The sequence below is a fragment of the Narcine bancroftii genome, chromosome 11 (assembly GCF_036971445.1).
Source record: "Narcine bancroftii isolate sNarBan1 chromosome 11, sNarBan1.hap1, whole genome shotgun sequence".
Taxonomy (NCBI): Eukaryota; Metazoa; Chordata; class Chondrichthyes; order Torpediniformes; family Narcinidae; genus Narcine; species Narcine bancroftii.
The window spans coordinates 79,677,487-79,691,777 of NC_091479.1; the positions used below are offsets into that span (position 1 = coordinate 79,677,487).

Sequence of the window (14,291 nt, forward strand, 5' to 3'; positions counted from 1 at the left end):
AAAGGCTCTGCACAATCTGTTTACCATTCTCGGATACCCCAGCCACGTCCACAGCGACAGAGGTTCATTCTTCATGAGCGACAAGCTGCGTCAATATTTGCTGTCCTAGGGCATCGCCTCTAGCCAGATCACCAGCTATAACCCCAAAGGGAATGGCCTGGTGGAGCGGGAGAATGGCACGGTCTGGAAGGCAGTACTACTGGCCTTAAAGGGGCTCCCCATAATTGCTCATTATAAAAATAAAAACAAGTATAATAATAATTCTGAACAAACTAACCTTTGAGCTTCAGTAGATTTCCAAGTTTTCTTTCTAGATCCAGGATGTAGTTCTTTGCCCTCCGTAATACCTGCCACTGCAAATAAAATAAAACTTCAAGCAAAGGTTTAACTTTTATTTAACTGTTATTTAAACTGTTATTTAAACTGTAATTTAAAACTGCAGTATTGTTGCAATTGTGAAACTTTTGTTGATAAGTCCCTACAGTACTGCTTACGTCAACGCCAGCTCTCAAATATGTATATTGTGCTCCAGGGAAATTTGAACAACTGAACCCCTGGGTTATAAAACTTCAAAAGTTCATCTTTAGCTATAAATGCTTCAGGGTGACCTCAGACTGTAAAAGGCAGCATTCATATCATTCATTATTATTAAAAGAGTTTCACTGGAGAAACACAGCAGGTCAGTGTACTTTATATTTCAAAGATAAAAATGTATGCATTTCGGGACTGAGGCCTTCATCAAGGTATGAGCAAAAAGTAGGCAGGGGCCTGAATCAAATTGTGGGGGAGGGGCAGGAGGAGGAGCACAGGCAAGAGGTGGATAAAGGACACACAACTGCAAACTGGGGAGGAGGGAATGGTTCTGTGAATGGAGAGAGAGGGGGTGGAGAGCTGGAGAGAAGTAGACAGTTAACATCGACTTCTCTGGTTTCTGTTAGACCACTCCCCACTCTCAATCTCTTCCCCATCTCTCTGTCTCCTTTCTTCCAGCTTTCTTCCCTTCTCTCTTCATTCACATAGTCATCTCCCCTCCCCCTGTTTGCAGGTGTGCCCTCCCTCCCTTATCCATCTATTATCTTCTGCCTGTGGGACTGTATTCCTCTCCCTGGCCCTATATTTTGCTCACTGTACGACCTGCTGAGTTTCTCCACCACTGTATTTTTACTTCAATCATGGCGTCTGCAGACTTTCATGTTTTACTTACTTTTGAAGTTGTTCCCTTGGCCTTCCGCGAAAGAGGACATACTGTGTCTCGCAAGTGATTGAAAAGACCTGCCAGCTTTGCTCGATGTCGAGCCTGAGAAAGGCGGCGACGAGCTACACGAGGTTCCACTTCCTGTAGCATTGCCATGAAGCTTGGACTAGCATCTGTGTAAGGACTAGTGCATTCTTCTGAACTCTCCATCTAAATCTGACACCCACAAATTATACATAAAAATGTTAGCGGTAGAAAATGTGCCACAAATCAATCAATGAAATTTCCTTATAATTCTGCCTCAGAAATATTTTGTGCAGTACAGTAGTCCCCCCTTATCTGTGGGGGATATGATCCAAGACCCCCAGTGGATGCCCGAAACCGCGGATAGTATCAACCCCATATATATTATGTCTTTTCCTATATATATATATACACCTATGATAAAGTTTAATTTATAAATTAGGCATAATAAGAGATTAACAACTAAAAATAAAATACAATTATATTAAAAAAAAGGTTACTTGAACACAAGCACTGTGATACTGTAACAATCGATCTGAACACTATCTAAATGCGATCTGTGGTGATATGTAATTACACTACTTGGTCACCAGGGGTCATCCTGGTGACCTTGTATATAAAGCAGTCCAGAGCTACAGTCCAGACTTCCAGATTTGTCTTGCAGAGAGACAAGACCTCTTAATGTACATATTAGTTGATTAAAGCTGTCTTATACTCACACTGCCGGTGTGGTTATTGTCAGTACAATTTAATAAACTAATATCATAGTTACTAGGATGGAAGCTGCTTCTGCTCCAATCCGCATTCCCGACCACCTGGAGACTCTTCCTGAGGAATGGAATCCGGGGATGACTAGCACACACGTGCATCCGAGGACAGAGAAAACGACGAGGAACCGCTGTACTGGAATCGTGGTGGAATGGAGGGAAGACCACAGAAGTACGATAGGGCAGGTAAGAAACGGCCAAGAGCCCTGCCTCCCTGTGGGTTCGCCAGTATAGGCGCCGCCGACACTAAAGCCCGGTCCGATCAGAAAGGGGCCACTACAAGTGCGGGTGGAAGGAACTCCACAAGTCATGCTCCTGATCGCCACATATCTGCAGAATTCCCAACCACTCCAGTGCCAGTGAAAGCAGATACCGCTACCGTCACTCCCCCAGCAGCAGTTTCCCCAATATCACGGAGACCTGACGCTACCGTTGGGATCCTCCCTAAGCCTGCTGCAAATGTCCCAAAGCCAGAGACTCAGCCAACAGCCCCAAGCACCCAGGTTACTCTTCCAGCAGACACAAGCCCCACAGAGGCTCTACTAGCAGCTCCCAGTACCCCAAGGTCCACCCTTGCTACACCTAAGGGACCAGAGACTGCGGCTTGGCCATGTGCTGCGACCAGCCAGGCCAGAGCTCGACCCCAGAAATCCCGGAGCTGGCATGCACTTTGGCCGCTGGCAGAGATGCTTTCTGAATTACGTAGAGGGTGCTGAGGCATCAGATAAAGAGCTATTAATGCTGCTGTTAGCCCAGCTGGGAGACTACCCTTAGTCCTTTATACAGGATGCCAGGTCCTACCAAGAGGCAATGAGCATTTTACAGAGGCATTACAGTAAGGGGCACAGTGAACTCCACTCCCGGTACAGACTCATGACCAGGTCACAACAAGTAGGGGAGTCTGCCAGAGACTTTATACTCTCTCTAAAAGACCTGGCGAGAGGCTGCAACTTTAAAGCAGTATCAGCTCAGGAGTATGCGGAGGACCTTATTAGGGGCAGAATTGTTGTGGGCATACGATCCACTGAGATGAGACATCGATTGCTGGAGAAAGGAATGGTGGGGCTAGATGAGGCAGAGACAATTGCAGAAGCTTGAGAAAGCACCTGTTAAGAATTGGAGGAGTACTCACAGGACCCTGGGGCTTGGACAAACATCACACTGCTGGACTCTCTAGCCCCACGATAAGAAAAGTATGGTGCCTCACAGGAATCCACAGCAGCAGCAGCACAACTTGAGGGTCCCAAGTGCTTTTTCTGTGGACAAAGAAAGGACCCCCAGAGCCCTCTGCCCTGCCAGAGAAAATGTCTGTTCCAACTGTGGAAAATGTGGGTATTATGCAAAAGTCTGCAGAAGTCCCAAGGCCACAGCCAAGGCCCATTCTCATGCTAATGAGAGGTGGGAAAGTTCTTCTTTCTCCACAGACAAACAGAAGAAGAAGAATGCCGTGTGCAGCCGGCCATCTTGGACAAATGCTACAGAGGACACAGTCTTCAGGAGACGAATATGACACTGAGTACTATCAGATGGAAGGACACGAAGGACACGCCAGACTTGCTTCCTTACGCATGATACAGGTGAGTCCACACAATTTTTCTGTCGCCACTGTGTGCATTAAAATTAATGATGTGAGGGTAAATTGCTTAATAGATAGTGGAAGCACTGAAAGTTTTATTGACCAGGGGTTAGTCAACCGCCTTGCCCTCCCCACATGCCCAAGTGAGCACCAGATCCTGTTAGCAGCCAGCAGCCTTGTGGCTGAGGTAAAACAGTTTTGCAGCGTTACTCTAGAAATCCAGGGCACAAAATACAAAGGGTTAAAATTACTAGTACTCCCTCACCTCTGTGCCCCGGTACTATTGGGGTTAGATTTACAGTGCCAGTTAGAAAGCATTACAATAGTCCACAACAGGCCTCACCCCCCACTAAGCCTTACAAAGAAACACCACAGTCTGTCTGTCCTGAACATAGAACCCCCTCCGCTGTTCACACACCTGACCCTAGAATGCACACTAATAGCCACAAAGAGCAGGAGGTACAGCCCGAGGGATAGAGCCTTCATTAGGACAGAGGTCCGCAGGCTACTACAGGAGGGCATCATAGAGCAGAGCACCAGCCCCTGGAGAGCTCAGGTGATTGTAGTAAAGTCGGGAGAAAAACTGCGCATGGTAGTGGATTACAGCCAGACAATCAACAAATTTACACAACTAGATGCCTACCCCCTGCCATGCATAGCAGACATGGTCAACAACATTGCGCAGTATAGACATGAAGGCAGCATACCACCAACTGCCCATTAGAAACAGCAATCACATTTACACGGCATTTGAGGCAGACAGCAGGCTGTATCAATTTCTGCGACTTCCCTTTGGTGTCAGTGTCCCTGTTTCAGAGAAAAATTGACTAAATAGTAGATGAGTTCCAACTGAAAGCGGTGTTCCCCTACTTAGACAACGTGACAATCTGTGGCCACACTCACGAATTTAAAACGCTTCTTCCAGGCAGCTGAGGAAAGGAACCTAACATACAACAGGGAAAAATATGTCTTTAGAGCCAGGAAGTTGCCAATCCTGGGCTACATACTGCAGAATGGGGAAATCAGCCCAGATCCAGCCCTCTCCTAGACCTCCAGGTGCCACACACGCTGAAAGCACTAAAAAGGTGTTTGGGGCTGTTCGCCTACTATGCCCAATGGTTCCCCAACTACACCGACAGGACCCGCCCACTTATAAAAGCCTCAGTTTTCCCACTGTGCCCAGCAGCCACCTGAGCATTCAGGGACATTAGGAACCATATCGCTAAAGCTACCATGTGGTTCATAGATAAGTCAATCCCGTTTCAAGTAGAAACGGATGCCTCCGATGTGGCTCTGGCAGCCGCCCTAAACCAAGATGGACGACCGGTGGCCTTTTTCTCGCGAACCCTACAGAGGTCAGAAGTAAGACACTCAGCAGTAGAGAAGGAGGCCCTAGCCATTGTGGAAGCAGTAAGGCATGGCGACATTATCTGGCATGCAAACACTTCACCCTCGTCACGGACCAATGGTCTGTGGCTTTTATGTTCGATAACCAGAACAGGGGGAAAATTAAGAATGACAAAATCCTGCGCTGGCAGACAGAATTGTCTACATTTAACTACAACATTCTATAGCGCCCCTGGAGACTCAACGAGCCCCCGGATGCGCTGTCCAGAAGCATTTGTGCCATCCTTAACCACACGTCCCAGTTGCAAAACTTGCACAATGAGCTGTGCTATCCGGGGGGTCGCTAGACTGTTACACTTCATTAAAACCCAAAACGTCCCATTTTCAGTAGAGGAAGTGAGGTCAGTGAACAAGAGCTGCCCCATCTGTGCGGAATGCAAACCGCAATTTTACTGGCCAAACAAAGCCACCCTGATAAAAGCTACCAAACCTTTTGAGCACCTCAGCCTTGATTTTAAAGGCCCGCTCCCGTCCAATAATAGAAATGTCTATTTCCTAAACGTAATAGATGAATATTCCCGTTTCCTCTTCGCAATCCCGTGTTCTGATGTATCAGCAGCCACTGTTATAAAATGCCTCCAACCCATCTTCAGCATATTTGGGTACCCGAACTACATACACACAGACAGGGGTGCTGCATTCATGAGCGCAGAAGTACAGCAGTACCTGCACGAGAGAGGGATTGCTACCAGCCGCACTACAAGTTACAATCCCAGGGGGAATTGACAAGTCGAAAGGGAAAATGCCACTATTTGTAAAATGGTCCTCTTGACTTTAAAAGCACAAGACTTGCCTGTTACTAGATGGAAAGAAGAGTGGCCAGAAGCCCTACACTCTGTACGTTCTTTGTTGTGTACTGCCACTAACGTGACCCCACATGAACGTATCTTTTCTTTCACAAGAAAAGCCATGATGGGCACAGTTCTGCCTAAATGGATGATGACACCGGGACCTGTTCTCCTCCGGAAGCACTGTAGACCCCACAAAGCGGACCCCCTGGTGGGAAGACTCGGTGGCCACCAGGGATCTCGCGCCGGCCGGATGTGTGAACAACGCGAGGAAACACAGATGTCTACGGATCAACAAGGAGCGTAGCAGCAGTCACTAGAACAGTCGTCCTTCGAGTCACCCCAGAGGACTATACCACCCACCCCGAAAATCAGGACCCTGGGTACGCTGCCCCACAAAATATCACCACCCTAGACTTGATGGCAGGACCAAATCCCTTACAAGAGGATCCTCAGCCCACATGGCCACATGCCCATCTGTACTTCCCACCCCCACAGCTCCACCAAGAAAGGCTGAAAGGCAGACCGCACTCCCCAGCCCTATACCACTACCGAGGTCCAGAAGGCAACGGAAGCCATGAAAAATTTTGGACTTATGAACTTACAAACAAGGGAAGGAGGATGGGGGGGAGAAATAACCATTTTTTAAGGGGGGGGGGTGAATGTGGTGACATGTAATTACACCACTAGGTCACTAGGGGTCATCCCGGTGGCCTTGTATATAAAGCAGTCCAGAGCTACAGTCTAGATCAGGGGTGTCAAACTCAAATTCACGGAGGGCCAAAATTAAAAACTTGGACTAAGTCGAGGGCCGAACTAAATATTTATTGAAAATTTTCAACAACATCTGCATGTTTTCTCTTCTTTCAACATATGTTAAACTTTTTCTTATTAAAATAAATGTTTAATAATAGTTTTGGTTAAACTCTTTCCAGAAGAAGCATTAACAAATGAGAAATAAAATATTCAATAAATAATATTTCTCTATAGCCTTTAAGCTCCTTTTAAATGTATTTTTTTTCACAAGCCAACAAGTCAAAAAAATAACTTCATTGCTTCAATGAAAATCCAATCTTTCAACGATGAACAGTCCAAAGTTAACCAAAGAAAATATGAATCCAAGCTTAGCTTGTTACACTGTGATTTACTCTGATGCACCTGGGTCTAAACCAGATACTTGGCATCTCTTCTTAGATGCAAGTTCATCAAACTCTGGGGTCAGAGTTTTCCTCCCACCTGTCTTGAAAGGTCCTGTTTTCTGTCTTTCGTTTGGCCATTTTCCGTAAGGGGTTTATTACATGTGAGTTGGGCGACAGGTCGCAGATGCCAATGAAAGTAAAGAGAGGAGGTGGGGGCGATTAGCAGGCTGACGGGCCAGCGCCAATGCATTTGCAAAGCATTCTGGGATTTGTAGTATTAGCTGTGCATGCGCTATACTGGCGTGGCGGCCAGCGGGCCAGCTCTAATACATAATTGATATGATCTTACGGGCCAAATATAATTATATCACAGGCCCGCAGGCCTGAGTTTGACATGTGTGGTCCAGACTTCCAGGTTTGTCTTGCAGAGACAAGACCTCTTAGTGTACATATTAGTTTATTAAAGCTGTCTTATACTCGCACTGCTGTTGTGGTTACTGTCAGTACACGATCTGTACTGTATTTTCGGACTGCGGGTAACTGAAACCACGGATAGCATAACTGCGTTTGGGGGGGGGGGGGGGGAGGTGGGGGGGGGTGGAACCACTGTACTTCCCTTGGATCAAGAAAGTAAAACAGTTGCGGCAAAATTTCTTTAGCCAAAGGGCCATGAGTCTGTGGAACTTGTTGCCAAAGGTGTCTGTGGGCACCAGGAGGTTGGGGGTATTTATGACTGAGATTGACAGGTATTTGATTGGTCAGGGCATCAAGGGTTACGAGAGAAAGCCGGGGAGTGGGGATGAGTGGGAGAATGGATCAGGTCATGATAGAATGGCAGAGCAGACTAAATTGGCCAATGTGTTCCTATATCTTGTGACCTTGTAGTCAAGGATTAAAGGAAGTTCTCAATTAGATTCTATCTGTTAAATTATATATTAGTATACATTATCAGCTTCCATAGATCAAGGAAAATAAGAAATTATTTAATCTTACATGCTTATTATAGTCAATGAATTTATGTATGTCACTATCTGCAGGTCTGAAACACAACATCTAGCTGGTCAATGCTAATATTTTTATTTCATAATAGTCTTCCCTAATTTTGCATAACTTTTTATTTGCCTTTTATTTAAATTATATTTTTCAGGGTTTGGCGTCACTTACAACTTATTGTACACCCATAATTGGTCTCTGATTAAGGAACTAGCTCATTGCTGTTGAATATGTAGCTGCAGGATTTATACTCAGTGACAAAGAAGAACCAAAAGCATATTTCCATCTCAGGATGTTAATCAACATGCAAGTGGCAGCGTCTTTTTGATGAGAGCTTGCAAGTTCAGGACGTAATCTTAGAGTAGTATGGAAAGTATATTTTGCAGATACTAGTCAACAGCAGTCACTTTTTGCAACTGCTGGAAGGAACGAACATTTAGCATATTAATGGGATGTCAATCAAATAGGCTGTTCTTACAGCACAATATTTATATGGATAGTCTATTTTAATTTCTGATTAATGGCGAAGCCCAGGATGTTTATGGTCTGTGCCTCAGATATTGTAATGCAATTTTATGTCAAGGATGTGAATGAGATACTCTCTTGGAGATTTTTGACAGGAATATATTAGTTGCCACATTTCAGCGCACCACTGTATGTGATCTGGGTCTTGGGATGCATCATTTGTTGAAGAGTTTTGAATATAATCAAACATGATGCAATCATCAACAATCATCTCCACCTGCATCATGATGGAAGGAAATTATTAATAAAGCAGATGAAAATTGTTGGCCCTGGGTCCCTGACTGAAGGAACTCTTGCAATGATAACCTGGGGCTGAGATGATTGACCTCCAACACCACACTGTTTTGTTTTGCGAAGAGTATGACTCCCACATTTGAAGAGTTTTCACCTGGATAGTGAATTAATTCAAATTTACCAGGGAGCCTTGATGTTACATTTAGTGAAAACAAAACTCCCATGACATCAAAGGGAGTCACTCCCACCTCACTAATGGAATTCTTGTTCCTTTGAATAAAGACAGTGATGAGGACTGAAACTGAATGATTCTGGCAAAACTCAAAGAAGGCATTAGTGATTAGGTTCCTGGTGCATATGTGCCAGTTCTGGAGAACGAGTCTCAGTACTATACTTCAGAAGGGATGTTGATTGTTATCATGACCTAAAATGAGTAATTAAATTGGTTATATGTTTTTTGGCAATTCCAGCTAAAGACGGCAGGAAATGCTTCAGTCTTTTTAGTTCTTATACGTTCAGGTTCCCCACGGCTGTGGGTGAGGATGTTCTTAAATTTGCCTTTTGTATTAAGTAGCAAACCTCTTTATTATGCTACATTGAGTTTCAGACAACTTTAATGAGGAGTTGCACCAATATTTCCTGTCCAAGGGCATAGTCACAAGCAGGACCAACAGCTACAACTTCTACGGGAATGGGCAAGTGGAAAGGGAGAACGGCACGATCTGAAGGACAATCCTCTTGGCCCTCGTCAAAAGGGATTTCCATCTCCCAGTGGCAAGAGATCCTTCTGGAGGCGCTACTCTGTACTGTTACAAACACCACCCCACATGAGAAACTGTTCTCCTTCCCAAGGAGGTCAGCATTGGGAACCAAGTTGCTGGTCTGGCTGATGACCCCAGGGCTAGTGCTTCTCTGCAGACTCATGAGGACCCACAAGGCAGACCCGCTGGACAAGGAAGTGCACCTCCTGCATGTGAGCCCCCAATGCGTACAGTACCCGGATGGGCAGGAAGACACAGTGTCCATCTAGGAACTGGCTCAAGCAGGGGCCCTGGCAGAGGAGGTGCACCCAGAAGTCCTTGTCAACGACAAGCCGGTCCCACGTATTGTCCAAATAACCACTTGAACCCACCACCACCAGTGCCCCTCAGGCCTCCGCTTCCGCCATCCCTACAACCATGAACTGAACCCCCAACACCCCCACCTCCTCTGGAACCCGTTTGGACTAATGCAGTTCAGCCCCGGACACTCAACCCACCTACAGGAGCAGACGACGCAACCAGTGAAGACTGCAGAACCGGTAACCATGGACCCTGTCCCACTTCACCCCGCTGGACTTTATCTAAAAAGTAGGGGTGAATGTGGTGGAACATGATAGTGCAGGAGGTGACCTCACTCCCCTGAACAGGATGGGCCGCCTCAGACCCTGTAACTTCTCCCCTATAGATTCCCAGTAAAGGCTGATTGCCCTAATCTCTTCCCTCCATACCAGCCTTGGATCCTGGCCAGCAGCATGGAAAGAAGTGCCTGAAGTTTCAGGCTATTAAAGCCTTTAATCACTGGCTTCCAGTCTGCTTGTGGTTACTGATCGCTCTACACTGCTCATCCCAATCTTTTGCACATGTAGGCGTTCACTCTCAATCTGCTCTCCCTCCGACTGCTCTTGTTGACGCTGACACCAGCGTTTTCCTCCAGCCCCTCACCTTCCTCTCAGTGGTGTCACTTTCTGGATCTCGCATGCCTCGCTCCTCCTGGGAGTTCTCACCTTCTACCACTGAGCCACTCTCACTCCCTTTGATTTGATTTTCTAACCCTGGCATTCACCGCTCCTTGTTGCTAAGTTCCTTCCTCGCTCTGCCTTTGTCTCTTGTTTTGACACGTTGCGTTCCATTTTAATTTCTGGGCCAATAGGGTGCTCCTCTTAACGCCGGGTAGCAACTCGGCAACCAATGGCTGGCGGCAGCTACGAAGGGCGGGAAGATGTTCCCCTGCCTGGCAGTGGGACAGGGTGCCGCGGACAAGGAGGGGGGCCGTGGGATGAGGGGCCCCGGGCAAGGAGGGCGACGGGGGGCCCGTGGGCAGGGGAAGGCGGGTGCTGGGACGGGGGAGAAGCCGCCAGGGTTGGGCTGAGTGAGGGAAGAGCCGAGACGAGGTCGTTGGGCACCGGGATGGGAGTGGGGCCACTGGAAAGGGTCCAGGGTGACGGCGAGGTCGGTGAGGCCACGCAACAGAGAGCAGACAGGGGAAGCCGGAATGAGGCCGGCGATTGGGACCAAAGATGGGAGTGGAGCACGAATTCAAGACAGGGCCTATTTGTCCCCAGTCCTGCAGGACAGGACCATATCTGGGCTCGTATTAATGGGGCAGTGAGCTCATAACCAGCACCACATGGTGTTCTGAAGTATGCCTTCATGTGAGAGGATGGCAGAAGAATAAGCATTGTTGGAATGAAGGGAAGGAGGCAGTGAACTGCCAGGGTAATCAAATACTCAGTATAATTTTGCAGCCCGTATCCAGACTCTCAAATCCCACATCAAAAGTAAGTGGGCTTGGGCTAGTCCGATTCGGATATTGGGAGGGTAAGGCGACGGCAGTGGCGCTCCTGTTCTCTGCCTCACCTGCCATCCCCGAGATACCCCTATGCATCTAATACCCCTACTCAACCAGTGAAGACTGCAGAACCGGTAACCATGGACCCTGTCCCACTTCACCCCGCTGGACTTTATCTAAAAAGTAGGGGTGAATGTGGTGGAACCTGATAGTGCAGGAGGTGACCTCACTCCCCTGAACAGGATGGGCCGCCTCAGACCCTGTAACTTCTCCCCTATAGATTCCCAGTAAAGGCTGATTGCCCTAATCTCTTCCCTCTATACCAGCCTTGGATCCTGGCCAGCAGCATGGAAAGAAGTACTTTCTTTCATGCAGTCATTTAAACAGGACTCTGAGAATCTTAGTTCAGGCAGTTGATAATGTTATAGCCTTTGTTTTAAATAAAGCGTTTGCTCGTTGGAAATAAGGAATTCTGCCCTTTATTATAGCTTTTGGGGGTGGGGGAAGTGTTTGGTCCGGAGTTGGTGAGCGACGTGACTTGATTAGAAAGCATTCAAACAATTCAATAGTTCCATTTACAACTATTTGCTATCAATATCCAAAGAATCAATGATTCCAGAGAAGGTCATCAGGCATTCAAAGAAAAAAAACCATTCCTTTCCTAAAGAACATTTTTGGATTCCTGCTTCTTATCCTTTCATTTTCCCTCTCTTATTTCCTTTTGCTCTCTCGACCCTTTGCTGTCACTTGTTTTTCATCTCTAATTTCCTCCCTAGGTTGTTGGTCATCCATGGAGCACTGATATTTATTTCCCCATCATGTGACTCTATTGCCTCTGCGGCAAAAAGGCCTCCCATTGATAGCCCAAATGCCTATTTTATTTCCCATTGGCACCTGCCTTTCACCTGTGGTTCCTGTTGCCCTGTCTCTGGTTGAAGTTCCTCAGTCTAGACCCCTCAAGGGTCAAAATCCAGACGTGAGGGCGATCATGAAAGGTTCATAGGCGTTTCCTGGATATTAGCATCGGCCTTGAGGAGATTGCTGTGTGAGGGTGGAGCTCTGGGTTCTGGAGAGGAACCTGCAGCGCTAAGTGTGTGCATTCTCACACCCTTTGAACCTGAAAAGGAAGCCAGTTCTCTGCTGCAGAAACTGGCTGCCAGTCACAGAACTTGAAGCACGAATCTAGTCCTCCATTAACCTGCCACATGCGCTAATGATACTGATAATAATTCTGAGATCAGTATCCTCGTGGTTTGAGTCTTCGCGAGGGATTCAATGCCCGCCCTTTCGTGGGCGGAACGCATCGTGGAGACGGCGGCTTGTCGCCGGACGACTTGACACGCGGGGACGGCAGTCCCATGTGAGCCGGCGGAAGCGGAAGCGGAGGGGGGAAGGGACGCGGCGGCGGACTGGAGGCTTGGCTGAGGTGTTCTGGGTTGCCTTGACATGGCAAAGCTGCTGAAGACTCTCCGCAGTCACTGGAAGAAAACCGCGGTCGGGGTCGGCGCGCTCGGCTGGGGAGTGAAGTGGATGCACGGCCGGCACCGGTACGGATTCGCCAGCCGACCGTCCAGAATAGGCGCTCTCGGTGTCAACCTGGCTCCGGCTTTAGGATTGCATTCACTTTGGTCACTCCGCCCTGCAAATGAGGCTATGTTACAGTATTGAAAAGCTGCAAAATAGTCGCGATACAACATGTGATGAGCTCGTTGGCGCATTGAGAAGTTAAGAGTGGCTCCGGGTTGGACGGCATCCCTGGATGGAGACGATCTTTAGGCCCCGGCCCGAAACCTTCCACCCTCTAGCAATTCTTGTGCTTCTCTAGTGTTCTTGTTTATTTGTGGACTGGTGGTGGGATTTTATGAGTGAAGTTTTGGGCTACACACTATGTTCTCAACCCCCCCCCCCCCCCCCTCACCACCACCACTACCTCTCACATACCCTTACTAATAACCACAGAGCATCTATGGCATAATATGGGACTAGTTAAGGTGTAAAATGTGAGTGGACAACAAAGTGTTGGATTGTGACTGGGGTCCAGGAAAGGCTACCTTTGACCTTCCATTGGGTGGAAATATGTACAGACTGCAGCAAAGTCCAGGGTTGTAAATTTGGAACAGCTACTTGATGACTGTATTTAGTAAAGTCCACTGAGAGAAAAGTGAAATGGACTTCGAACCCTTTGAGCCAATAAGGACAGAAGTAGAAAGGATTTTCCTCTCTAATTGGGAGTTGGTGAGCAAGATGCATTAGTGCAGAAAACCCTTTCGTTTTCAGGACTGTATTGAAAATGTAGGTGCAATTTTAACCTTGTGCTGACTTCAAAACTTTGCCAAGTTGCTAAGCGTCTCCTATTTGCTATCGCTGTAATGTTGTTCTTGGTCATTTGTAAGTATTGAAAGTTATAGCTCCCAGTTCAAAACTATCCAGTCATCACCTTCCTTATTCATTTAATTATGTCAAATTTGCAACAGTACAATCCTTCAGTTAGGGTTTTTTTTAAAAAAACTTCCTGTCATTCATATTTTGTTTTCTTGAACCCAATATGGATTGCCTCAAACTTCCCATGCTGACTTCCAAAGTAATAGCTTTACCCATGCATTAAATCTTTCCATCTCCTTTCATTGTTACATGGGTTGGTTTTGAGGCTATGTAGGTCTGTCATACTCAAGATAAAGTTTGGATGTGGACCCATGAACACTGATGATTTCCAGGTCGTTAATACAGAGACTGTAGATTTGGAATAACTGGAAAAACACACAAATGCTGGAGAAACTCAGAGGGTCAGACAACATCCATAGAAGACAAAAGATTGTCAATGTTTCAAGGCCAAAACCCTTCAGGAATAGCAAGAAACAGGTAGATGCCCAAGTAAAAAGGTGGAAGGAACACAGATTGGCAACTGATAGTAGGAGGGACAAGAAGTGGGGGGGAGGGGGTGGTTAAGAAACAAGCTCGGTGATACGAGGAAGAGGCAGAGGGCTGGGAAGATGCTTTCTGATAGAAGGAAGGGAAGGGGATAGGGAGATAGAGGAAGAAAGGTAAGGGTGATGGGCAGATGAACAGGCCAGAGGAGGGGAAAGGAGAAGAAAT

At 46.9% G+C, this 14,291-nt stretch overlaps 2 protein-coding genes across 5 annotated transcripts in view; one reads left to right on the forward strand and one right to left on the reverse strand.

Moving 5' to 3' along the window:
* LOC138745988 (stimulated by retinoic acid gene 8 protein homolog) overlaps positions 1-10,487 on the reverse strand; it is a 51,121-nt gene extending 40,634 nt beyond the window's left edge. Inside the window, exons 1-3 of one of the 2 annotated variants that reach the window (XM_069903634.1) lie at positions 10,352-10,487; positions 1,205-1,411; positions 278-353 (exon numbers count right to left, since the gene is read on the reverse strand). In XM_069903634.1, coding sequence (XP_069759735.1) covers positions 278-353; positions 1,205-1,405 — 277 coding nt within the window. In that variant the 5' untranslated portion in view covers positions 1,406-1,411; positions 10,352-10,487. The remainder of the gene's footprint in view (positions 1-277; positions 354-1,204; positions 1,412-10,351) is intronic. The other variant, XM_069903635.1, reaches the window with a different exon arrangement.
* A 2,086-nt stretch (positions 10,488-12,573) lies between these two features.
* Positions 12,574-14,291, forward strand: part of agk (acylglycerol kinase) — a 34,635-nt gene continuing 32,917 nt past the window's right edge. For all 3 annotated transcript variants that reach the window (XR_011346646.1, XM_069903648.1, XM_069903649.1), the window contains exon 1: positions 12,574-12,745. Coding sequence is in view for 2 of the 3 variants with exons in the window: in XM_069903648.1 (XP_069759749.1) it covers positions 12,645-12,745 (101 nt within the window). In the remaining variant the exon portion in view is untranslated. The remainder of the gene's footprint in view (positions 12,746-14,291) is intronic.